Source organism: Papio anubis, chromosome 8 (assembly GCF_008728515.1).
Source record: "Papio anubis isolate 15944 chromosome 8, Panubis1.0, whole genome shotgun sequence".
In the NCBI taxonomy this organism is placed as follows: domain Eukaryota; kingdom Metazoa; phylum Chordata; class Mammalia; order Primates; family Cercopithecidae; genus Papio; species Papio anubis.
This window is the reverse complement of record NC_044983.1, coordinates 95,563,339-95,588,916: the sequence shown is the minus strand read 5'-3', so window position 1 is coordinate 95,588,916 and position 25,578 is coordinate 95,563,339. Positions and strand designations below refer to the sequence as shown.

Below are 25,578 nucleotides of genomic sequence, written 5' to 3'. Positions count from 1 at the left end.
TAATTTTAAAACTTATGTGTGAATATGATTATTACTGATTTTCTTATAATAAAAAAGTACTAAATTCTGATTCATTCTTTTCAAACCTAGGCATTGGAGAAACAAGAATAACTGCTATGTTAGTCAGAAGTTTGCAATGACAGTAATCTGATTTGGAATAATTACATTAAAAAAGAAGAAATTATCAGCCTATATAACTAAACTGATGGAAGGGCAGGGGTATTGCTGGATGAGGGGATTCCTATGCCCTTTCTCCAGCTCTCCGTGTCCCTCCCAGTCTCTGCTCCTCTCTACATACTGATTTCACTTTCCCTGATGGGTACTTGCTTTCTTTATGTGGCAGGAAACATCGCCACAAGCATTCTGGAATTATAACCTCACAGCTCTCTCCACCAGAGGAAAAGGAGAGTGACTCTTCTCTCTGTCTTCAGTTAGAGAAATTCCAAGGAAGAACTGATTGGCTAGCTCGGGTCATGGGCCCATCTTGACCAAGCACTAACAGTGGCCCAAAGTAGCCACATTCCCACTGCTGAGGACAGAGGGCAGGTTCTGCACCGGAACAGAATGAGAGAAAGGCAAACAATAGCCATAATGCTCACCAATAATCAGTCTCCGAGAGAGGGTACAATTTTTTGCTAGGTAAGTACTAAGGAATTATTAACTTTAAAATATTTATCTATATAGTCTGAAGAAAGGGAAGTATAGTAGAATTTATAATAATAAAGTAGGTGCTGATTTGTTTTTAAACTGTTACATATCTTCATTCTCATTAGGCTCAGGTTTGCTAATAGCAATACTAGGAACTATATAAACCACATAAATGAGTACTATGCAGTCCTTACAGGCTCAAAAAGTCTCATTTGATGCTTGCACTCGATTTCCTGCTCATCAAGACAATGTTCTCAATGCTAAGATGATGTTATGGGTTGAATTGTGTCTCCCAAAACAGTATGATGAAGTCCTAACCCTGGTACCTGTGAATGAGACCTTATTTGGAAATAGAGTCTTTGCAATATAATCAAGTGAAGATGAAGTCATTAGGGTGGGCCCTAATCCAGTATGACTGTGTCCCTATAAAAAGAGGAGAAGAAGTTCCAAGAGAAGGAAGCTGGCGGTGTGAAAATGAAAACAGAGCTTAGAGTTGTACCGCTACAAGGCAAGGACGGCCAGGGCTTCCAAAAGCTGGAAGAGCCAAAGAAGGATCTTCCCTTACAGGTTTTGGAGGCCCTGCCAATACCTTGATTTTGTACTTCTAACCCCTAGAACTGTGAAAGAATACATTTCTGTTGTTTTATGCCAACCACTTCCTGTGGTGTTACAGCAGCCTTAGGAAACTAATACGAGTTGTATCACTTAGTTTCAAAAGGCATTGATGCGAAATCAGGGGTATTTAATATTCATACGTGGCTCTCAAATACCTACCTGTGACAAAAAATATCCCCCTTTAGGGATCAAGAAATGGACATGAATTGGCTTGACATTTCAAACTGTGTAGATATATCAAAACATCACATTGTTTTATCACACCATAAATATATGCAAGTGTTATCAATTATAACTGAATAAAGAAGAAAAAAATTTTCAATAAATAAAAAAATGAACGGGGAGCAATAAAAGTCTCAAGACATGGACTTAGTATATGGGATAAAATCTAATGTGTAATATTATATTTGGATATTTTAAGAAGGCAATGCTCTCTGACTGAAAGATTGGGACATGTGCCTTCTATGTATTCTCATAACACTGCATATTTACTGTCATAATCCATGGAGCGGCTCAAATTTTTCAGTATCATGACACTCTCACACTCCTCAAAACTATCGGTCATTGGAGTTATACAGATTTTCCAAATATTCACAGATTGCATTATACAATTTTATAAATCACAATTTGTTAATATCCGCATGGAGCTCATCAAAAAAGACTTTCAGGTATGTTAAATAAAATTTATAGGAGGTCAGTGATTTGGACTAAGCTCCTGCACTAGGCCCCAACAGACTAAAATGTAGTCACTGGTGCTAAAGTTCCATATCACCAACCCAAAATTAACTTGCTTATCTGACTAGAGAAATCAAAAGACATAGATAATAACCAAATTTCTGCTTTAACCCTTATAAGGAAAATAACCTGTTGTTAAATAGTCTACTTTTTGTATTCCTTGTCCCTGCTCAAGCTACCTTATAAAAACCAGCTGTTCTGCCATGGCCATTGGAGCACATTTTCTAAATTTTTAGAGGAGATGTCATCCTGATTCACAAATTGTTAATATAAGCCAATTAAATCTTGAAATTTGTTATAATGTTGTCCTTTGACAAGTATCCCCCTTAAGGGCTATTTTCTGTCACAAGCAGAAATTTGAGAAACACATAATATCTAAATTATTAGATATTATTATATTATACTAAATATTTAATACCTAAAGTCCTAATTTGCACTTTGTTTTTAGAGACAGGGTCTTGCTCTGTTGCCCAGACTGGAGTACAGTGGTGTCATCATGGCTCACTGCAGCCTTGACCTCCAGGGCTCAAGCAATCCTCTTACCTCAGTCTCCTGAGTAGCTAGAACTACAACTACAGGCATGTGCCACCACACCACACTAATGAAAAAAAAAAAAGTTTTGTAGAGATGGGGTCTCAGTCTGTTACCCAGGCCTCGAACTCCTGGGCTCAAGTGATCCACCTGCCTTGGCCTCCCAAAGTGCTGGGATTACAGGCCTGAGCCACTGCCCCACTTGCCTGGACCTAATTTGCACTTGAAAGCTCAGATTTGCTTACTAGCAACAAATACTGTGAGTTGTTTTCCTTAAAGTGACAGGCCTCCTTCATTCACTTTCAATAAAATTGTTGCTGAAATCCCAAGTCTGAATAATGACAGTTTGTCAACCATTATTTCAAGTAGAAACAGTGTTCCAGGAAAACGTGGCTATGCATCATATCATAACCATCATATTTCACTATGCAGGGAAGTGCTTTCTGCATACTTCTCACTTTGTCACACAAAATACTAAAAGGACATGTCCTAGAAGTTCAAGATCTAACAAAGTAAATATTCTATTATTTTATTAAAGGTATTTTTAAGTAATATTGGGATTTGTTTTTACTGTATGTACAGTGTGGTGCCTGCCTTGCTTCATGTTAAAGCAACAGCAGCTTTATCCTCAGGGCAAATGCCAACACAGTGACAAGGACAAAGCACTAGTATTATTTTCAAAATAGCACTGACTTTCTGGATCCCCTGGAAGAATCTCTGGGACTTTAAGGGCTTCCTAGACCATACTTTGAGAACTACTGTACCACTAGTCCGTCCACCCCATTGCTCCTTCAGCAATGCTTATTCATTGTTATATTTTCAGGGCACAGTCTTAGTGCACAAGGACTATTCTTTTTTTTTTTTTTTTTTTTTTTTTTTTTTTTTTTTGAGACAGAGGAGATGATCTCAGCTCGCTGCAACCTCCATCTCCTGGGTTCAAACAATTCTCGTGCCTCAGCCTCCCAGGAAGCTGGGATTACAGGCACATGCCACCACGCTTGGCTAATGTTTTTGCATTTTTAGTAGAGATGGGGTTTTACCATGTTGGCCAGGCTGGTCTTAAACTCCTGGACTCAAGTAATCCATCCATCTCAGCCTCCCAAAGTGCTGGGATTACAGGCGTGAGCCACCGTGCCCGACCGACTATTCAATAAATACAATTTCATGGATTGCAGACAGTGGCATCCTCACCAGATTACTGTACACCTCAGTTACGTACGTAATTCCTAATGAGGAGTAAAAAGATCCAGGAAGGTAAATTATCAGAGAGCAGAGTGATGAAGAGCCATGGATGTTTTTAAAATAAAATTGATTCAAAGAAAAAATGAGAATCACAAGAATGAGTTCACCTAGAAACGAAAAGACTTGAGGAGTCATCTGAGAAATTACAAGGTCAGATGGATGCCAGGAAACCCAGTTTCAATCTAAAGTTAAATAGAATGGGCCTGGAACTTCAACAGTCCCCTTCTGTATGGAGCCCACGGATTAAAAAGGAGAGGTCTATGTGACAAAATAGGGACCACACAGAGAAATGGGAATAAGGGGAAGAACACATGCACTAAATAGAGGAATGACATTTATAAGTACTGAAAGTATCTGTTTACTGTTTTAAATCCATAATTAAATTATGTAATATGATATATCCTCTGTAGCCCTACTAGATATATATATATATAATTGTTCCCTGAAATTTTCACACACTGAATCAGACCTTTTGCTCTCATCAAAATTGGACAGAAGAGACAGGGCGTTTATATATATATATAAAAAGACTAAAGGCAGTAAATAAGCCCAAGATGCAAGACTTCAAAGGAAAAAACTGTTTCATTTTGATCTCCAAGTAATGAGATACAGCCTAGTGAAGAAGGTGATAGTTCCCAGCCAGCTGAACAAACTCCCCAACTCTCCTAGAGGACATCACACATAGGCTGCTCCGATTCAACTGAGATTGCCCCTTAATAAACAGCAACAATCCTTTCCCACTACCACCCACAAAGATATCAAAAAGGCCTACCTTGCCAACATGAAGACAGCTGTTTGAACCACGAACTGGAGGCAAATTATCTTTCATTGCTGGAAATGTCTCGGTTTCATGAAAGTGCATTTTATCTTCTTCTTTTTTAATTTCCGATACCCAACTCTGAGAATAGAGAAAAAGGTAAATATATAGTTTGAAATAATTATAACCAAGCATAAGAAAGAACTATAGCTGACCCTTGAACAATGCAAGTTTGAACTGCATGGGTCTACTTATATGTGGATTTTTTTCAGTAAAAATATTGGAAAAATATTTGGAGATTTGTGACAGTTTGAAAAAACTCACAGATGAATTAGAAAGATCAAAAAATTAAGCTAAGTTAGGTATTTCATGAATGCATAAAATATATGTAGATACTAGCCTAGTTTATCATTTACTACAATAAAGTATACATAAGTTATAAAAAGTTAAAATTTATCAAAACTTACCCACACAAACACTTACAGACCATAAATAGCACCATTCACAGTAAAGAGAAATGTAAAAAAAAAAAGACATAAGGATGCAGTATTAAATCATAACTGCATAAAACTGACTGTATTACACACTACAATACATAATAATTTCACAGCCACCTCCTGTTGCTGCTGTTGTAAGCTTTAAGTTACAAGTATCTGCTTAAAATGCCTTGTGACACTAGTCATCTCTGCAGAAGCAGTTTGTCTCTAGTAAACTGCATCTTGTCATAAAAAGTGATCTCTCACAGTTCTCACATATTTTTATGATGTTTAGTGCAACACTGTAAACCTTAAATAACACCATGGGACCCATACGAAGTATCACTAGTGATGCTGGAAGTGCTCCCAAGAAGCAGAGAAAACACATGATATTACAAAAGAGAAAGTTGAATTGCTTGATACGTGCCAGAGATTAAGATCTGGCATAAGCTACAGTTGCAGTTGTCCACCATTTCAAAATAAATGAATCCAGAATAAGGACCACTGAAAAAGAAAGAAAGAAAAGAAAAAAGAGGGAGAGGAGAGGGAGAGGAAAGGGGGAGGGAAAGGGAGAGAGGAAGAGAGAGGGGGAGGGGGAGGGGGAAAGGAAGAGGGAGAAGAGGAGAGGAGAGGAGAGGGAAATTTATAAGGCCATCATTGCATCACTGCGGATACACCATCAGGTGCAAAGACTTTGCACTTCTTGTGAAATGCCTTTTTATCTTGTATTGAAAATGTAGCCTTCATGTGGGTGCAAGATTGATGTAAAGAAGACATTCCTGGCTGGACGTGGTGGCTCACTCCTGTAATGCCAGCACTTTGGAAGGCTGAAGCGGGCAGATCACTTGATGTCAGGAGTTCCAGACCAGCCTGGCCAACGTCTCTACTAAAAACACAAAATTAGCCAGGCGTGGTGGCGGGCGCCTGTAATCCTAGCTACTGGGGAGTCTGAGGCAGAAGAATTGCTTAAACCCAGGAGGCGGAGGTTGCAGTGAGCCGAGATGGCACCACTGCACCCCAGCCTGGGAGACAGAGCAAGACTCAGTCTCAAAAAAAAAAAAAAAAAAAGAGAAAAAGAAAGACATTCCTATAGATTCTAATATGATTCCAGAAAAAGCAAAGTCACTATATGACAACTTAAAGCAAAAGAAGATGATGAACCTATAAAGCTGAAGAATTGAATGCCAGCAAAGGATGGTTTGAATTTTAGAAAAAGGTTTGGCTTTTAAAATGTCAAGAGAACAGGAGAAGCAGCTTCTCCCAACCAAAAGGCAGCAGACAAGTTTCCAGGTGCCATTGAGAAAATCACTAAAGGGAAAGAATATCTGTCTGAGCAGGTTTTTAATGCAGACAAAAGTGCTGTATTCTAGGGAAAAAAAAAGTGCCACAAAGGATATTTATTAGTAAGGAACAGAAGCAAGCACCAGGATTTAAGGCAGGAAGGGAAAGGGAAACTCAACTATTTTGTGCAAACGCAGTTGGGTTTATGATCAGGACTGACTTTATCTGTAAAGCTGCTAACCCTCAAGCCTTGAGGAGAAAAGATAGATATCAGCTGCCAGTCTTTTGACTGTACAGCAAGAAGGCCTATTCAAGAACCCTTTTTCTGTATTGGTTCCATCAATGCTTTGTTCCTGAAGTCAGGATGTACCTTGCCACTAAGGGACTGTCTTCTGATGTTGGACAATGTCCCAGACCACCCAGAACCCCATGAGTTCAAGACCAAAGGGGTCAAAAAAAGACTAAAGGCAGTAAATAAGCCCAAGATGCAAGACTTCAAAGGAAAAAACTGTTTCATTTTGATCTCCAAGTAATGAGATACAGCCTAGTGAAGAAGGTGATAGTTCCCAGCCAGCTGAACAAACTCCCCAACTCTCCTAGAGGACATCTTACCCCAAAACAACATCTCTAATTCAACCTCTAGATCAGGGGGTCACAAAGATCTTTAAGAACTTTACTGCATGCCAGCCGGGCGCGGTGGCTCACGCCTGTAATCCCAACACTTTGGGAAGCCAAGGCGGGTGGATCACGAGATCAGGAAATTGAGACCATCCTGGCTAACATGGTGAAACCCCATCCCTACTAAAAATACAAAAAAAAAATTAGCCAGGCGTGGTGGCGGGCACTTACAGTCCCAGCTACTCGGGAGGCTGAGGCAGAAGAATGGGGTGAACCCGGGTGGCGGAGCTTGCAGTGAGCCACTGCACTCCAGGCTGGGTGACAGAGCAAGACTCCGTCTCAAAAAAAAAAAAAAAAAGAACTTCACTGCATGCCCTACTCTATGGAAAGGACTGTCAATACTACCGAAGAGAACCCTGATAGAACATCATGAACGTCTAGAAGGATTACACCATTGAAAATGCCATCATTATTATAGAAAAAGCCATTAAGCCAGGAGTGGTGGCACATGCACCTGTAGCCCCAGTTACTCTGGAGGCTGAGGCAGGAGGATCACTTGAGCCCAAGAGTTGTAGGCTGTACTGTGTGCTATGACCCTGCCTGTGAATAGCCATTGCATTCCAGCCCTGGAAACATGGCAAGATCCCATCTCTAAGAAAAAAAAAAAAAAGCCATGAAATAATAAATCCATGCTAGAAAAAAACTGTCCAGAGATTGTCCAGGATTTCATAGGATTTACAATAGAGCAAATCAAGGAAATCATAAAAGAGATTATGAATATGCCAAAAAAAAGTTGGGGGTGAAGTGTCTCAAGATATGGATGTTGGAGAAATTCAAGTGCTAACGCCACACCACAGTAATTAACAGAAGATGACTTCATGAAGGTAAGTGCTTCTGAACCAGTGCCAGACAATGAGAAGACACAGAAGAAGCAATGCCAGAAAATAAACTAACATTAGACAATCTGGCAGAAGGGCTCTGATTACTCAAGACTGTTTTTGACTTCTTTTACAACATCTATCCTCTGTGATATGGGGACTAAAACTAAAGCAAACAGTAGAAGAAGGATTGGTACCACATCGTAACATTTTTAGAGAAATGAAAAAGCAAAAGACAGAAATTATGATTGATTTCTATAAAGTTACACCAAGTACACCTCTCATGCCTCTCCTGCCTCTCCTTTCATCTCCTCCACCTCTTCCATCTCTGCTACCCTTGAGACAGCAAAACCAACCCCTCCTGTGCCTCCTCCTCCTCAACCTACTTAATGTGATGATGAGGAGGATGAAGACCTTTATGATGATCCACTTCCACTTAATGCATAGAAAATGTATCTTCTCTTCCTCAGGATTTTCCTAATAATATTTTCTTTTCTCTAGCTTACTTTATTGTAAGAATACAGTATATAATCTATATAACATACAAAATATATGTTAATCAACTGTTTATGTTATTGGTAAGGCTTTCAGTCAACAAAAGACTATCTGTAGTTAAGTTCTGGGGGAGTCAAAAGTTGTAAGTAGATTTTTGACTGTAAAGGGAGCCAGTGCCCCTAACTCCTTGTGTTGTTCAAGAGTCAACTATATTTATCATAGTTTCCTATGAGTCAATTTTTTAGACAATGTGATCTTGCCATCCTCACTATCTGGAACATACTTCATACCTTTTATTTTAAATTGTGGTAAATATGCATAACATAATAAAATTGGCCATCTTAACAGTTTTTAAGTCTACAGTTCAGTCTTGTTAAGTATATATACATTGTTGTTGCCCTTCCTACTTTTATTTATCTTGCAAGACCTTATTCATCATTCTTTTCAGCAAGATTTCCCAGAACTTCCTAGTTGGGCTAAAAGTGCTTCTCCTCCATAATACATTAGCATAAATATTTAAAAATCATCTATTGTTAGTCTCTCTTCTTACACTGTAAATTCCTTGAGGGCAGGGCCTATGTCTTAATTTCATCTTTGTGATTCAGTGTCTGACATATAGTAGGTTCTTAATGTTTATTAAATTGTCACAGGTGCCAGAAAAAAAAATTGAGTAAGATATTTATTATCCGTGAAATAGTATTACTTATTATTCAGAAAAGATGTATTGAGAGTTCTAATATTTGTTAGACACTCTTAAAAGCACTGGGATACAGCAAAAAAAAAAACAAAAAAAAACCCCCAAAACTATATTATCTGTCCTATCTGTATATAGAAGGCAGGGAGGGTGAAAAAGGGCAAAGAGGAGAAATATGAGAAGAAAAAGAAAAGCAATAAGGTTAGAGTGGTAAAAGATAAGAGGAAGATTTATAGAGGAGGAAGGGAGCAAGAAAGAATGGAGAAAAGGGGACAAGTGACAAAGTATGAAAGAAAGGCAAGTGAAAAGGAGACTAACTTGTGAAGTGACCAACAGGAGTTCTAGACCAGCCTGGGCAACATATCAAGACCCATGTCTCTACAAAAAAAATTAGCTGAGTGTGGTGGTGAATGCCTATAATCCCAGCTACTTGGGAGAATAAGGAGGATCACTTGAGCCCAAGAGTTCAAGGCTGCAGCGAGCTATTATTGTGCCACTGCACTCCAGCCTGGGTGACAGAGCAAGACCCCATCTCCAAAAAAAAAAAAACAGTGGTCAAGAAGAGCAAAGACACACAACGGGGAAAAACATAGGCTCTTCAACTAAAATCAAGCTGTCTAAATCCTGAAAACAAGGCCAAAAAGTCTGGACATAAAGTGCTATTTTTGACTGGTAGATTAATTACCATATTTTTGAGCTCAAGCCAATAAAATGAGAAGGCTGAAAGTTTAAAAAGCAGCATTATAAGTTACAGAATGCATATACCTCGACATTGTTTTTAGATGTTTTAAAATTGTTTTTAACCCCAGAAAAATATAAATAAAATAAACAAAAAAACTGGTTCTCCAGAATCTGTGAGATACATATATTTTATATATATATATGCACACACACACACATATATACACATACACACACACACACACACACATATATATTTTTTTTTGTTTGTTTGTTTATTTTAGGCAGAGTCTAGTTCTGACTCCCAGGCTGGAGTACAATGGTGCCATCTTTGCTCACTACAACCTCCACCTCCTGGGTTCAACTGATTCTCATGCCTCAGCCTCCTGAGTAGCTGGGATTACAGGCATGCACCACCACACCTGGCTGATTGTTTGTGTTTTTAGTAGAGACAGGGTTCCACCATGTTGGCCAGGGTGGTCTCGAACTCCTGACCTTAGGTGATCTGCCCTCCTCGGCCTCCCAAACTGCTGGGATTACAGGCATGAGCCACTCATGCCCAGCCAAAAAATAATTTCTTAAGCAAAATGAAACTGAAGAAACTCTGAGAAAATATAAGTAAATATGTATCTGGTGGAGAGAAAACCTTCCTAACTATAAAAGCTGATGAAAAGATCTTAAAGAATAAAATTAAGAGGATAGCATAAAATTTTTAAAAAATAAAAAACACCACACACAACATTTAAAAGGTAAACAACAAGCTAGAGGAAAATTTACAATATACAGTACAGAACTCTTACAAAACAATGAGAAATACATTAATAGAAAAAATGCAAAAATTAGCTGGGCGCGGTGGCATGTGCCTGTAATCCCAACTACTTGGGAGGCTGAGGTAGGAGAATCACCTGAACCAGGGAGGCACAGGACAGTGATTATTGAAAGAAAGGGGAACAAATGAGGTAAGCCCTATATTTGCTCCAACTCACTGTCTGCAGTTTCCAGGCTGCAGCACAGTAAAAGTACCCAAACAGAACCCTGTGGTCTTGCTGAATTCAGCAGACAAAGTTTGGATGTTAGGGAGACCAAGACTATGAGGTTTCAGGGGAAAAAATATCAGAGAGGAGGAAGCTGTACAGAAAGAGAGCTCTAAAGATAACCTGAACAGCCTTGTATCTATTTGAAAAATTGAATTCACAGTTAAAATCTTTCCTACAAAGAAAACCCCAGGCCTATACAGTGTCAACAGTGAATTGAAAACATTTAAGAAAGAAATAATACCAATTACATACCAACTTTTTTAGAAAACAGAAGAGGAGACAATACTTCTCAACTCCTTCTATGAGGCCAGCATTACTCTGCTACCAAAACCAGGCAATGGCATTACAGGAAAATAAAACTATTGACCAATATCTCTCATGATCATAGACACAAAAACCCTTCACAGAATTTTAGCAAATCAAATCCAGGAATATATTTGTAAAAGATATATCATGACCAAGTAGAGTTTATCCTGGAATGTAAGGTTGGTATAATATTTGAAAACAATCTACATAATTTACCTTATTAACAGACTACAAAGAAAATCATCTGTTCATATCAATAAATGCAGAAAAACCATTTCACAAAATTTAAAACCCATTCATGATAAAAATTCTCATCAAACAAGGAACAGAAGAAAACTTCAACTTGATAAAGGGCATCTACACAAAATTTAAAGCTCACATTATATTTCATAGTGAAAGTCAAAATGATTTCCCTGTAAGACTGGGAAATAGGCAAGGATATCTGCTCTTACCGCTTCTACTAAACTGGAGGTTCTAGCCAGTTCGATAAGGCAAGTAAAAAAAATAAATAAATAAATGGCAGACTGGAAAAGAAGCAAATCTCTCATTTTTCACAGATGGCATGATCCTGCAGGTAGAAAATCCAATGAATCTACAAAAACATTCCTAGAACTAATCCATGAATTTAACAAAATTGCAGGATATGAAGTCAATATGAAAAAGCAATTAGATAAATATAAACTTGTACAATTAAAAATTGAAATTAAAATTAGGTATCTGGAGTAGTCAAACTTACAGGAACAGCAATAGAATGGTGGTTGCTAGAGGATAGGGGAGTGGGGAAAATGGGGAGTTGTTTAATGAGTATAGCGTTTGTTTTGCAGGATGAAAAAGTTCTGAAGAGTGGTTGTACAACCATGTGAACATGCTTAACACTACTGAACTGTACACTTAAAACTGGTAAAGATAATACATTTCATGTAATATGTATTTCACTATAATGAAAAAAACAAACTTTCATAACTGAGGTGACAGGATGAGCAAAACATTGAAATTACAAAAATATTAACATTTATAATAGCATGAGCTACATGTAATGCTTAGGAATAAGTTTAGCAAAACTATGCAAGAACTATATACTGAAAACTATAAGACATTGCTGTAAAAAAAATATTGAAGACTTAAATGAATGGAGAAATATACAATGTTCATGGATCTGAAACCTCAGTATTAAGATGTCAGTTCTTCCAAAATTGATCCATAAATTCAACACAATCCCAATTCAAACACAAGCAAGTTATTTTATAATAAGCAAAAGACCTAAAATAGCCAAAACAACTTTTAAAAAGAACAAAGGTGGAAGACTTGCACTAACTCCAGCCTCTTTTTTTTTTTCAGCCTTTTATTACAGTAAAATTTCAAGAGTTACTGTAAAACTATTGCAATCAAGACAAGAAGGTAATAAAGATGGACATTTAATATAATGAAACATGCTACTGTGGACAGACTGCCTATGGGGTAGCCTTGCTTATCAAGGAGCATTAAATAAATAAATAAATATAAAAATTAAAATAATGAAACAGAATTGAGGGAGTCAGAAATAGACGCGCACATAAGATCAATTGATTCTTTTTTTTTTGAGACAGTCTTGCTCTGTTGTCTAGACTGGAGTTCAGTGGCACCATCTCAGCTCACTGCAACCTCTGCCTCCTGGGTTCAAGCAATTCTTGTGCCTCAGCCTCCTGAATAGCTGGGACTACAGGCACATGCCACCATGCTCAGCTAATTTTTGGTATTTAGTAGAGATGGGGTTTTGCCACGTTGGCCAGGCTGGTCTTGAACTCCTGATCTCAGGTGATCCACCCACCTCAGCCTCCCAAAGTCCTGGATTACAGGCGTGAGCCACTGTGCTCAACCCAGTTGATTTTTTTTAAAAAGATTTTTTAGAGATGAGGTCTTGCTGTGTTGTCCAGCCTAGAGTTAAACAGCTATTCACAGGCTTGGTAATAGTGCACCATAGCCTAAAACTCCTGGGCTCAAGTGATCTCCTTGTCTCAGCCTCCACAGAAACTGGGACTACAGGCATGCACCACCACACCCAGCTTTGGTCAACTGAGTTTTGACAATGGTACCAAGAAATTTAAAGATAATATTTTATTAAACGGTGCTTGAATACTTTTTGTTCAAACACCAATACGAAAATTAAAACTGCTTATAGACCTAGATATAAGAATTAAAACTAAAAAAAAAAAAAAAGAATTAAAACTATAAACTTTCTAGGAGAAAAATTAGAGGTCCTGGATTAAATAAAGATTTCTTAGATAAAACACAAAAGCCCAAACAATAAAGAAAAGATTTCATCAAAAGTTAAAACTTGTACTCTTCCAAAGATACTGTTAAAAAAAAATGAAAAGAGGCTGGGTGTGGCGGCTCACACCTGTAATCCCAGCACTTTGGGAGGCCAAGACGGGCAGATCACCTGAGGTTGGGAGTTTGAGACCAGCCTGACCAACATGGAAAAACTCCATCGCTACTAAAAATACAAAATTAGCCGGGCGTGGTGGCACACGCCTGTAATCCCAGCTACTCAGGAAGCTGAGGCAGGAGAATTGCTTGAACCTGGGAGGCAGAGGTTGCGATGATCTGAGATTGCGCCATTGCACTCCAGCCTGGGCAACAAGAGCAAAACTCTGTCTCAAAATAAATAAATAAATAAATAAAATAAAAGATGGCTGGGCATGGTGGCTCATGCCAGTAATCCCAGCACTTTGAGGGGCCAAAGCAGCCCAGGTATTCAAGACTAGCCTGGACAACATAGTGAAGCCCTGTCTCTACAAACAATTAAAAAAAAAAAAAAAAAAAGCCAAGCATGGTGGTGCACACCTGTGGTCCCAGCTACTCTGTAGGCTGAAGTGGGAGAATTGCTTGAGTCTGGGAGATCAAGGCTGCAGTGAGTCATGATGGTATCACTGCACTCCAGCCTGGGCAACAGAGCAATGTATCTGATAAAGAACAAGTACTTCGTAACTCAATAAGAACACAATGCAATTTTGTTTTTTAATGGGCAAAGGATGTAAAGACACTTCACAATAGAAGTTACATGAAAAGACACTCAATGTCATTAGTCATTAGAGATATGCAAATTAAAACCACAATGAGATACCTGGTAGAGTGGCTAAAACTAACAAAACTGACAATACTATGTGCTGACCAGGATATAAAGCAGGTGGAAATTTTATGTATTGCTGTCAGGATTGCACAATGGTACAGCCACTTTGGAAAACATTTTGGCAGTTGAAACATAGTATATTTAGGGCTCAGTATTATCTAGGTTTTAGGCATCCACTGGGGGTCTTATCAAAGGTAAGTGGGTAAACAAACTGTAGGATATTCATACAATTCAGTACTACTCAGCAACTCAGAGGAATGAACTATAGACACAAGCAACCACATAGATGAATCTCAGAAGCATTATGTAAGTGAAAGAAGACACACAGGAACGACAACATACTGTATGATTACATTTATACACAAGTCTAGAAAAGGCAAAACTATGCTGACAGTTCAGTGGTTGCCAAAGCCCAGGCAGTGGGGTCTGCACTGACCACAAATGGGCAAGAGAAAAGTTTTAGTGGTGATGGAAATGTTCGGTATCATATACATTTGTCAAAACTCAGTGAAATGTACACTATAAAGGTGGTAATTTTTATGGAATATAAGTTTTACCTCAATAAAGCTGATTAAAAGAAATCTATAAATATTTAAGAAATTTAAGTGACAGATCCATGAAAGATAACTCAACTTTACTAGTAATCAAAAAATATACTACAATAGTCCTCCCCTTATCTGTAATTTTGCCTTCTGTGGTTTCAGTTACCCATAGTCAATTGCAGTCCAAAAATAGGTGAGTACAATACAGTAAGATATTTGGAGAGAAAGAGAGCTCATATACACATAACTCTTACAACAGTATGTTGTTATAATTGTTCTGTTTTTTTAGTTATTGTTCATCTTTTACTGTGCCTAATTTATAAGTTAAATTTTATCATAGACATGCATATAGAGGAAAAAACATGGTATATTTAGGCTTCAGTACTATCTGCAGTTTTAGGCATCTACTGGGGGTCTTGGAAAGTATGCCCCAAAGATAAGAAGGGACTATGGTACTACCATTTTTTCAACTATTTAATTGACTAAAAATGATTACAGTATCCAATAAAGAGTACCTAAAAATGGGCATTTTTTTTTTTTAAATAAAGAAACCAGGTCTCTCTGTATTGTCTAGGCTGGCCCCAAACTCTTGGGTTCAAGCAATCCTCCCTGAGTAACTGGGACTATAGGCACACACCACTGCACCTGGCTTGGGCATTCTTATACACTGTTGGGGTTGATGTATGAAGGTACAACTTTTCTGAGAACATACGTTTGAAAAGCCTTAAAAACATTCAAACCCTTTGATCAAACAATTTAAATTTTTTCTCTCTCTCTTGCTTTTTGTTGTTAGACAGGGTCTCACTCTGTCACCCAGGCCAGAGTGCAATGACACCATCACAGCTCACGGCAGCCTCAATCTCTCAGGATAAAGCGATCCTCCTGTCTCAGCCTCCTGAATGGCTGGGACTACAGGCACATGTCACCATGTCCAGCTAAGTTTTGTATTTTTGTAGAGACAGCTCTGACTATGTTGCCCAGCCTGGTCTCCTGGCCTGAAGTGATCCTTCTGACTCAGCCGCCCAAAGTACTGGGATGACAGGTGGTGTGAGCAACCACACCTGACCAAGCAATTTGAATTCTAATAATTTATCCTGAGGAAATAATCAGGGAGGTGCAAAAAATAGGCCAGGCATGGTGGCTCATGCCTGTAATCCCAGCACTTTGGGAGGCCGAGGTGGGCGGATCACCTGAGATCAGGAGTTCGAGAAGTCTGGCCAACATGGTGAAACCCCATCTCTACTAAAAATACAAAAATTAGCCAGGCATGGTGGCATGTGCCTGTAATCCCAGCTACTGGGGAGGCTAAGGCAGGAGAATCATTTGAACCTGGGAGGCAGAGGTTGCAGTGAGCCGAGGTCACACCACTGCACTCCAGCCTAGGCGACAAAGCGAGACTCCATCTCAAAAAAAAAAAAAAAAAAAAAATTACAAATAAACATGTTTATTCAGCACTATTTATTGAAGATGATTAAATTATAGGTTTTTTAATAGGATGGAATATTATTCAGCTAATTTAAATGCACACATGTATGGACGTGCACACATGTATGGACGTGCACACACACACAAATTCGCAATGTTCCCCTGGGTGTAAAAAGCGACCAATCCTGCCTAATTGACACTAGAAGCCCTTTACGGACAAACAAGAAGCCTAGGATTTCAGATAAGTAAACACATATACAATGTCTCAACAATATCTGTGGAAAATTGGTATTACTCTATACCTTTATATCATCATCAATTTTTTCCCATTCTTCAGCTGTAAAACTGGCTGCTGTTGCTGCTGGTTTATCTTTCCTCAAAGCTCTACTTTCAGGGGCCAAGGCTTCAAGGTGCTTTTCACAAAATTCTGTAAGTTCAGGATAATATCCTTCCTCGCCAGACCTTAAAAAGAAATAAATAAGTTTTAGAGTTAGCACCTTATTTAGGATCATCTAGACCAGTGGTTTGCAGGCTGGGTTCCATGGAGCCCTAACGTTCTGTGGAGATCTCAAGGGCTGCTTCCCAGTCTCTTTCCTCAACCCGTACAGTCTCAATTTTTACCCATTAATCTACGGAACGATACAATGAAGAAAAAAAAGGAACTCCAAAGGAACCAATTTTCATCATACACTTTAAAAATTGGATAAGGGTGAGTGGGGCGGGGTGGTCCCCAGCACCGTGGAGGCAGTGGGGCTGCTCTGCGGAGTTGGCGTGGGTTCTGGGTTCATCCCGGCACCACCACGTGAATGGGTTCCTTTAAGATCACTCTGAGGTCTGGCCCGCGGCTGGCATAAAAAGTACTCTGTTCCTGAAAGTACACCTTTCACAGCAGTCTTATAGTTTGCAACAGAAGAATTTCAGAATTTCAAGTTCCTGCTCCAAGAAGTGCAATTATTATCAATGATGGAATATTAATAAATCCCGTACAGATTGCTGGAAATGTTTTTCTAAAACATGGTTCAGAACTGCGAATTATTCCTAGAGTCGTGATGGAAGTTGTTAATACTGGCTGCTTGGAACATACAATTACCTTTCAAAATAAATATTGGTATTTTTTGTTGCCGTAAAATTGAAATCAGGCATTTAACGCACGATGAAAACACCAAGAGTCAATGAATAATAAGACTCATCTGTCCCTTTTTGTTGTCTGTACTCTTCATGTGAAGAGGGAATGCATATGAATTAAGCGTAATAGTGTCACAGAACATTGCTACCTCACACACAAACAGGTAGTTCATTTGGGGTAAATGGATTATCCAACTATTTTATAACTGGGCATTTCTGATAATTTTTTGGAAAACATTTGAAACATTAAAATTTACTGAATCTTACATATTTGTCTGAGTTAAAAATATAAAAAGAATTATGGATCATGGATGGCAATTTGTTTGATAGCATCTGGTTTGCAGACTCATAGTTTGATTTTTAATTAAATATATAGCTTATGATGAAGTCAATAAACATATCAATGAATAGTTAACTATATTAAATTTTTATCAGGCTGGGCGCTGTGGCTCAGGCCTGTATTCCCAGCACTTTGGGAGGCCGAGGCAGGCGGATCACTCGAGGTCAGGAGTTCGAGAACAGCCTGGCCAACATGGCGAAACGGACTCTCTACTAAAAGTACAAAAATTAGCCAGGCAAGGCAGCGAGCGCCTGTAATCCTAGCTACGTGGGAGGCTGAGGCAGGAGAATCGCTTGACCCAGAAGGCAGAGGTTGCAGTGAGCCAAGATCACGCCACTATACTCCAGTCTGGGTGACAGGGAGAGACTCTGTCCCAAAAAAAAAAAAAAAAAAAAAATTGTAATTTACTTTTTTTTAAGTTTCAAATCTCATGTATCATATAAATTTCAGTTTAATACCAACCAAAGAAACAAAACTTTAGCAAAAATGGAATGATATTTTCTCTTCAACATATGTATGTTCATATGTTCATTTTGTACATGATATTAAACTCATAAAGTCAGTATTAGAGACTGGCAGAAAGATAATTTGGACTTCCTTTTCAACAAGGATTTTCTGTTCATAGTTAAATTTTTTTTTTCAAAGAGGTAGGAAGAAAATGGCAGATAAACAGCTTAAACAAAACACCCTGAAATTCAACCACTCAAGGAACAGAATTCTTTCCTTAGAGAGTTAAATGGAGACATCTGTTCCTTTTATTTTAAGGAAAATCAGTCTTTTCCCATTCTTTTGTAGGTCTGTTCATTCTTACATTTCTAGAAAAATATAAATAAATTTCATTTCCCACTTTGGGAGGCCGAGGCGGGCGGATCACAAGGTCAGGAGATCGAGACCACGGTGAAACCCCGTCTCTACTAAAAATACAAAAAATTAGCCGGGCGAGGTTGTGGGCGCCTGTAGTCCCAGCTACTCGGGAGGCTGAGCCGGGAGAATGGCTGGAACCCGGGAGGCAGAGCTTGCAGTGAACCGAGATCGGGCCACTGCACTCCAGCCTGGGCGACAGAGCGAGACTCCGTCTCAAAAAAAAAAAAAAAAAAAAAAAAAAAAATTTCATTTCCAAATTAAATTTTGAAAAACAATTCCAAGTTCAATATATTATCACTGAATTAGGCTATTCATAGAATTTCTTGGAACCAACATTATTATAACTGTAGCTTTCCAACTGTTTCATCCAATAAACTTTTCATTTTTATTTATCCGTCCTTGACCAAGTATACATGATAATATTCTGCTAAAAAAGGGAAAACAGTTGATATTACTGATTTTTCACTTTCCATCAGCGTCTGGCTGGGGACCAAGAGGGAAGACAGGAAGCTAAAGGTGATGAAAGAGAAAAAGGAAAGAACCCAGCGATAAGGAATAGGGATAGAGGAAATAAAGAACCACCACAGAGCAAAAGGAATTCTAGATTCCTGGAAAGTAGCTCATGCTCCACAAGTGTCTTCTGCAATAGAACTCTGGTCTCTAAATGAAAATAGCTCAAGAGATCCAAAGAGGCCCCAGCACTTTGGGAGGCCAAAGCAGGAGGATTGCTCAAGTCCAGGAGTTTGATATTAGCCTCGACAACATAGTGAGATCCAGTCTTAAAAAAAAAAACACAAAAAAAAAAAAAGAAGAAAGAAAGAAAGAGAGAGAGAGAGAAAGAGAGGAAGGAAGGAAGGAAGGAAGGAGGGAGGGAGGGAGGGAAGGAAGGAAGGAAGGAAGGAAGGAAGGAAGGAAGGAAGGAAGGAAGGAAGGAAGGAAGAAAAAAAGAAAAGAAATCCAAAAGAGGTGTCACAGGTTGGTACTCCTCAGGACAGTGTTCTTGAAGTGGGGTCCTTGAACACCTGCATATCAATCAGCCAGCTCCACTGGTAAATCATATGTTCCCTGGCCCTACCCCAGATTTTTTGAAGCAGAATTGCTGGGAATAGGGTCCTCAAATATGCATTTTTAACAATCACATTTGATGTATATTCAGTGGGACAGTCACTAGGATGGGGCTGTACCCTGAAAAGGTCCTGATTCCCTGCCTTCTGGTATTACCTTCAGGCCTCCCCGCCACCCTCCATGTGATCAGCGTGTGGTGGGTCACCCTCCTTTGTTGTCAGGTGATATGAAGTGGGAAAGTGCCACCAGCCTAGGTTGGTGAGATAAGCTTATCTCCTAATAGCTTTTTTTTTTTTTTTTTAATTTTTTGAGAGTCACCCAGGCTGGAGTGCAGTGGCACAACCAGGGATCACTATAGCCTCCAAGGCCAAAGCAATCCTCCCACCTCAGCCTTCTGAGTAGCTGGGATTACAGGTCGAGATAATTTTTGTATTTTTTGTAGAGACAGGATTTTACCCTGTTGCTCAGGCTGGTCTTGAACTCCTGAGCTCAAATGATCCACCTGCTTCGGCCTCCCAAAAAGCTAGTGTTGCAGGCATGAGCCATCACACCCCACCCTAATGGCTGCTTTCACAGCTACTTTACCTTCTCCTAGAAAATGTAGAGAAGCCAAGAAAAATGCCCTCCTGGATACTAATTAGCCTAAGTATCATGCTGGCAGTAGACCTAGGTGAAACTCTCCAAACTAACCATAGGATCAAAACCACTATTTTGGGACCTACCATGCATGGGCAAAAACAACAATCTCAATATTTGAGAATTTTCTTCAGTATTTCTTGTGGGCGGCAAGCCACCCAGGTGCTGAGGCAAGAGACCGACGGCACGAGCTGTTCCAGTGTAATAAAATATATAAAATAAAAATAGTTATACTAGATATAGATCATAGATATGATTGTATATGAATATCATTAATCATTAGTTTGTAGCAATTACTCTTTATTCCAATATTATAATACTCCTCACTTTACAATCATAACCTAGGAAAAACCAGGCCATACAGAGATTGGAGCTGAGGGGACATAGTGAGAAGTGACCAGAAGACAAGAGTGCGAGCCTTCTGTTATGCCCTGGCAGGGCCGCCAGAGGGCTCTTTGCTCTAGCGGTAATGCCAGCGTCTGGGAAGATGCCTGTTGCCAAGCGGACTGTGGTCTAGCGGTAGCGTCAGTGTCAAGGAAAAACACCCGATACTTAGCAGACCGGGAAAGGGAGTCTCCCTTTCCCCAGGGGAGTTTAGAGAAGACTCTACTCCTCCACCTCTTGTGGAGGGCACCTCTTGTGGAGGGCCTGACATCAGTTATCCGGAGGCCTAACCATCTCCCTGTAATGCTGTGCTTCAGTGGTCACGCTCCTAGTCCGCCTTCATGTTCCGTCCTGTACACCTGGCTCTGCCTTTTAGATAGCAGTAGCAAATTAGTGAAAGTACTAAAAGTCTCTGATATGCAGAAATAAAGACGTAAGCTGTCTCTCTCTCTCCCATCCCTTTCTCTGTCTCAGCTGCCAGGCAGGGAAAGGCCCCCTGTCCAGTGGACATGTGACCCACGTGACCTTACCTATCATTGGAGATGGCTCACACTCCTTACCCTGCCCCTTTGTCTTGTATCTAATAAATATCAGTGCAGCCTGGCATTCGGGGCCACTACTGGTCTCTGCGTCTTGGTGGTAGTGGTCCCCCGGGCCCAGCTGCCTTTTCTTTTATCTCTTTGTCTTGTGTCTTTATTTCTACAATCTCTCGTCTCCGCACACGGGGAGAAAAACCCACTGACCCTGTGGGGCTGGACCCTACAATTTCTAACGTAGCTTTTACCTTTAGAAGGCAACAACAGGATAATTAAAACGGTCATACTAAAACATGAAATGATTTTAAATGCTTACCTGAGCACGCAAAGAATTTTTTCCAGATGTTTAACATCTGAACATTTTTCAATGTATTTGAAATCCAGATGTTCAATGGGAATTTTAAATGTTTTTGTTGTTCCAAAGCCCCACAATGATGGATAATCTTTGGTGGTCATAGCTGAAATACAATATTTAAAAGTTATTAATCTAATGTATAAATAATACTCAATTTGGATAGTAGTAACCATGTAGGTACTTGTTTGTATTTTTTGAAGTTTTTAAATTTTTTTGTGGAGACAGGGTCTCCCTATGTTGCCCAGGCTGGTCTCTAACTTCTGGCCTCAAGCAATCCTCCTGCTTCAGGCTCCCAAAGTGCTGGCATTACAAGCATGAGCCATTGTACCTGTCCCACCTAGGTGTTCCTGGACCAAACTGAGGGTTGGCCTGCTAGTTTTTGTGGCCCAATAATGAGATGCAGATGAATTGAGGAGGAAGAGAGTATTTATTTCTGCAACTGGTTACAGGGAGAAGGCCTGGAAATTATCGCCAGACCAACTCAAAATTACAAAGTTTTCCAGAGCTTATATACCTTCTAAGCTATATGTCCATGTGTAAGTGTGCATTCATCTAAAGACATAAGTGATTAACTTCTTTTAATGTATAACTAAGGTCTGAGTCCTGAAGACCTTCCTCTGGGGTCTCAGTAAATTTACTTAATTTAAATGAGTCCAGGTGCTGGGGCGATTACCCTTATCTTGTCTCCTGCTAAATTACGGAGGTTTGGGGAGTTCCTTCAGACCCCCCATAAACTTATTTGTGGAGGTCTGGGGAGTTTCTTCAGACCCACAGTAAAACTTGTTTAATCCTAAATGGGTCCTGTTAAAAATTCCTTTGCTATTTTGTCATGCTTTAAGGCCCAGGGAAGGCCTAGGCAAAACTCTTGGTGGGCTTTTGTTACATCCTAGCCTTTGTCTAAGGGCACTGGCTTTTAATATTTAACTTAACCCCTCAGTCAGTACTGAAACCGTTGTTATGGAGGCCTGTGTTAGTGAGACCTGGCCTGCCACATAGGTACTTCTGTATAAAAGGAGGTGGAGTGTTTTGTTTGTTTTTGTTTTTGAGATGGTGTCACTCTGTCACCCAGGCTGAAATGCAGTGGTGCAATCGTGGGCCACTGCAGCCTGACCTTCTGGACTCGGTGATCCTTCCACCTCAGACTCCTGAGTAGCTGGGACTACAGGCACGTGCCACCACTCCCAGCTAATTTCTGTTAGATTTTTTTGTAGAGATGGGGTTTCACCATGTTCCCCAGGCTCGTCTCGAACTCCTGGGCTCAAGTGGTCCTCCTGCCTTGGCCTCCCAAAGTGCTGGGATTACAGGTGTCAGCCATCACACCCAGCCCTTCTAGGTACTTCTGTAGGAAAAGAAGGTAGAGGGTTTTTTCCATGGAGGAAGTCTACTAATTTTGAATTCTCTGTCCCTGATAACAACAGTTAACATTTATGGAGTTAAATTACTATGGGCCATACATGGATTACCTCACTTAATCTTTACTTAAGCAAAGCTGGAATACAATGACAGAGGAGGTCGTGGTGCCAAAACTGCTTTTTAAGATTTTTTTAATGTTAATTTTGAATGACCTTCTGCTAGTTTAGCTGTCTGTTAACATCCCATTCTTTGTGATTCACTACAAACATAAATAATAACATCCTTTCTGTAACTTGCCTTAACACAATCCTTTTTCCCACCCCCTGCCTCCTTCTTCTCCCCGCCACACAATGAACTATGTTCTAAGGGCACTAAGGGCACTCTGTACATACCTCTCTCTCTCTCTTTTTTTTTTTATTTTTTTTTTTGAGATAGAGTCTTGCTCTGTCACCCAGGCTGGAGTGCAGTGACACAATCCCGGCTTACTGCCACCTCCTCCTCCTGGGTTCAAGCGATTCTCCTGCTTCAGCCTCTCCAGTAGCTGGCATTACAGGTGTGGGCCACCACGCCCAACTAATTTTTGTATTTTTAGTAGAGATAGGTGGTCTTGAACTCTTGACCTCAAGTGATCTGCCTGCCTTGGCCTCCCAAAGTGCTGGGATCACAGGCGTGAGCCACCGTGCCGGGCTCTGTACTTACCTCTCTCAGCGCACATATTTGAATTATGTTTATTTGCCTTCCCTTCTAGATTGTGAAAGAGCTTACTTTATTTATCCTCATAGCTCCAGGGCTAACATAATAAGTAGTGCCTATACCCCTTCAGAAACATTCACTAAATTTAATTGAATTGGGAATAAGGAGGCCTTGGAGAAGTTCACTTTAAAGATACTGCTGCTAATGATAATGATAATAATAATAGCAACAAATATATAGTTATTAATGTATGCTAGGCACCATTCTCAGTACTTTACATATATTACTTCATTTAATCCCTCAATTACTGTATCAGGTAGATTTTATTTTAAGTGACATTAGTAATAACAGTTAACATTTATGGAGCTAAATTACCATGTGCCATAGATGATCTCACCTAATCTTCAAAACCTCTCTCATAAAGGATATTAATAATTATTCCTATTTTATAAATGAGCAAGTCGACAAGTGAACTAAGGATAAGAGTCTCAGTAGGCTAACTACAGAGCCTACATACTTAACCACTGTACCAGTGATTTTCAAACGGCAGGTAGCAACCCATAAATAAATTTAGTGAGTTGCAATTAACATTGTTTTATAATGAGATGGAATACAATAAAAAATGGACTACCTGACATATAATATTAAAGTAAATATTGCTTTATAAAAACTTTTACTTCATGTCTACATAAATGGAAATTATGTGTATATATAAATGCAAGAGGTTATCAAGTAAACTATATTTCTTATTGTGGGTCACTGTCAAAGGTTAAAAAAAAACCCACTGTACTTCGGCAATAATTTTAAAAACAAGAAGTAGCAACGGGTCTAATTCATAGAAATATTTCTTTCAACCCTCTGGGAGTCTGTTCATATATCAGACCTCTGCAGAAAAGGATGACACTGTCCACTTCTCCAAATTCCTGCCGGCTTTGACTTAGGTATAAGATATAGACGACAGTTCTTAGGCTTCAGGATGAGACCTAGCTGATAAATTAGATGTGGCTTGCACCCCATACTTGCAGGGCCTATTGATGAATGGCTCCCATGACAAGGATAACCTTAAGGGTAGAAGTTACAGGAAAGCAAGATGAAGAACTTGTAAATTATTAATGCTGCCCAGAACAGAATGGGTTGCCTTAGGAGGATTTTTCCAAAGAATGGGGGATCTATGGTGGGAGAGATGTAAGCATCTAATGGGATTAAAATAGATTACCTTGAATTGAAGGTATTTTGCAACCCCTGAGATTTTATGATTTCAATAAAATGTGATTAAAAACACATGAAATGATAGAGCCATCTCTTACCTAATCAAATGAATTTCATTCTGAACACCGTTTTAACATTTCTGAGAATTTTTTTTTAAAGACTAATCAAGCGCAGTAGTGAGAAGGGGAGAAAGAGTACAACAAGGAGTTGGATCTATAACTGAACAATTAAGTGAGAGAATTCACTACCTTTGGACCAAGTCTCTCTGAGAATCCTTTTTGAAAACTACCTTTTTTTTTTTCTTTTCTTTCTGTAGGATACACCTCAAGACTACTGAATATCCATCTCAAGTTCCAAAAACCAAGTTATACAATACTTTAGAACTCTTCCACCTCTGTTCGCAAAGTCTGTCTCTGATTGGGAAAACCTTCGGTCCCAGCTGGATTTACAGCTTAGTAATACCTCCAGTTCAAACTGCTGGGGCCTGCTAACGCGAAAAGCTGGGTCTCTCCCACCGAGGCACTCTCTTTCCTGCATCCACAGGGCCGAGCGCCCCCTGCAGTCGGGGACCGAAAAGAAACGGCATCCTCCCGCCGTGGCAACGGTTTCTATGTACAGCGGAGCCAGGACCCGCCGGGAGCGGGGAGCCCTACGGCCCAGCCGCAACGGTCTCAGTTGGCTCCCCAGTCCCTGGCTTGGGTCACCAGGGCTGACTGCGATAGTGGACCCGGGAACTCCAGCGTTGCCACCGCGCCCCGACACCCGCCACCGTCCCCCGCGGCCTGGAAAGCCCCGTGTGTTCCCCGGCCCTGAAGGACGTCCACCCCATGGCTCCCTCTCCCTCGCGGCCCACCGCCCCTTCGCCTCCCCGCCTCGACCTCTCACCCCTGCTCCGGGAAGTAAGGACTGAGATGCGACAGGTCCTCTATTCCCGGCCGGCAGGTACAC

At 39.9% G+C, this 25,578-nt stretch overlaps 1 protein-coding gene and 1 long non-coding RNA gene across 10 annotated transcripts in view; one reads left to right on the top strand and one right to left on the bottom strand.

The window, feature by feature from the left end:
* The window catches only part of SPAG1 (sperm associated antigen 1), a 96,025-nt gene that overhangs the window by 70,318 nt on the left and 129 nt on the right, over positions 1-25,578 (bottom strand). For 5 of the 9 annotated variants that reach the window (XR_004185887.1, XM_021942538.2, XM_021942534.2 and 2 more), the window contains exons 2-4: positions 21,337-21,478; positions 16,373-16,532; positions 4,544-4,669 (exon numbers count right to left, since the gene is read on the bottom strand). Coding sequence is in view for 8 of the 9 variants with exons in the window: in XM_021942538.2 (XP_021798230.2) it covers positions 4,544-4,669; positions 16,373-16,532; positions 21,337-21,476 (426 nt within the window). In the remaining variant the exon portion in view is untranslated. Of the gene's footprint in view, positions 1-4,543; positions 4,670-16,372; positions 16,533-20,186; positions 20,292-21,336; positions 21,479-24,919; positions 25,403-25,578 lie in introns of those variants that run through there. The other 4 variants (XM_021942531.2, XM_009213425.3, XM_021942532.2 and 1 more) reach the window with 4 other exon arrangements.
* On the top strand, positions 21-12,635 carry LOC103887001. The gene is made up of 3 exons (XR_004185888.1): positions 21-639; positions 11,819-11,894; positions 12,333-12,635. It is a non-coding gene; the product is annotated as an uncharacterized LOC103887001 (long non-coding RNA).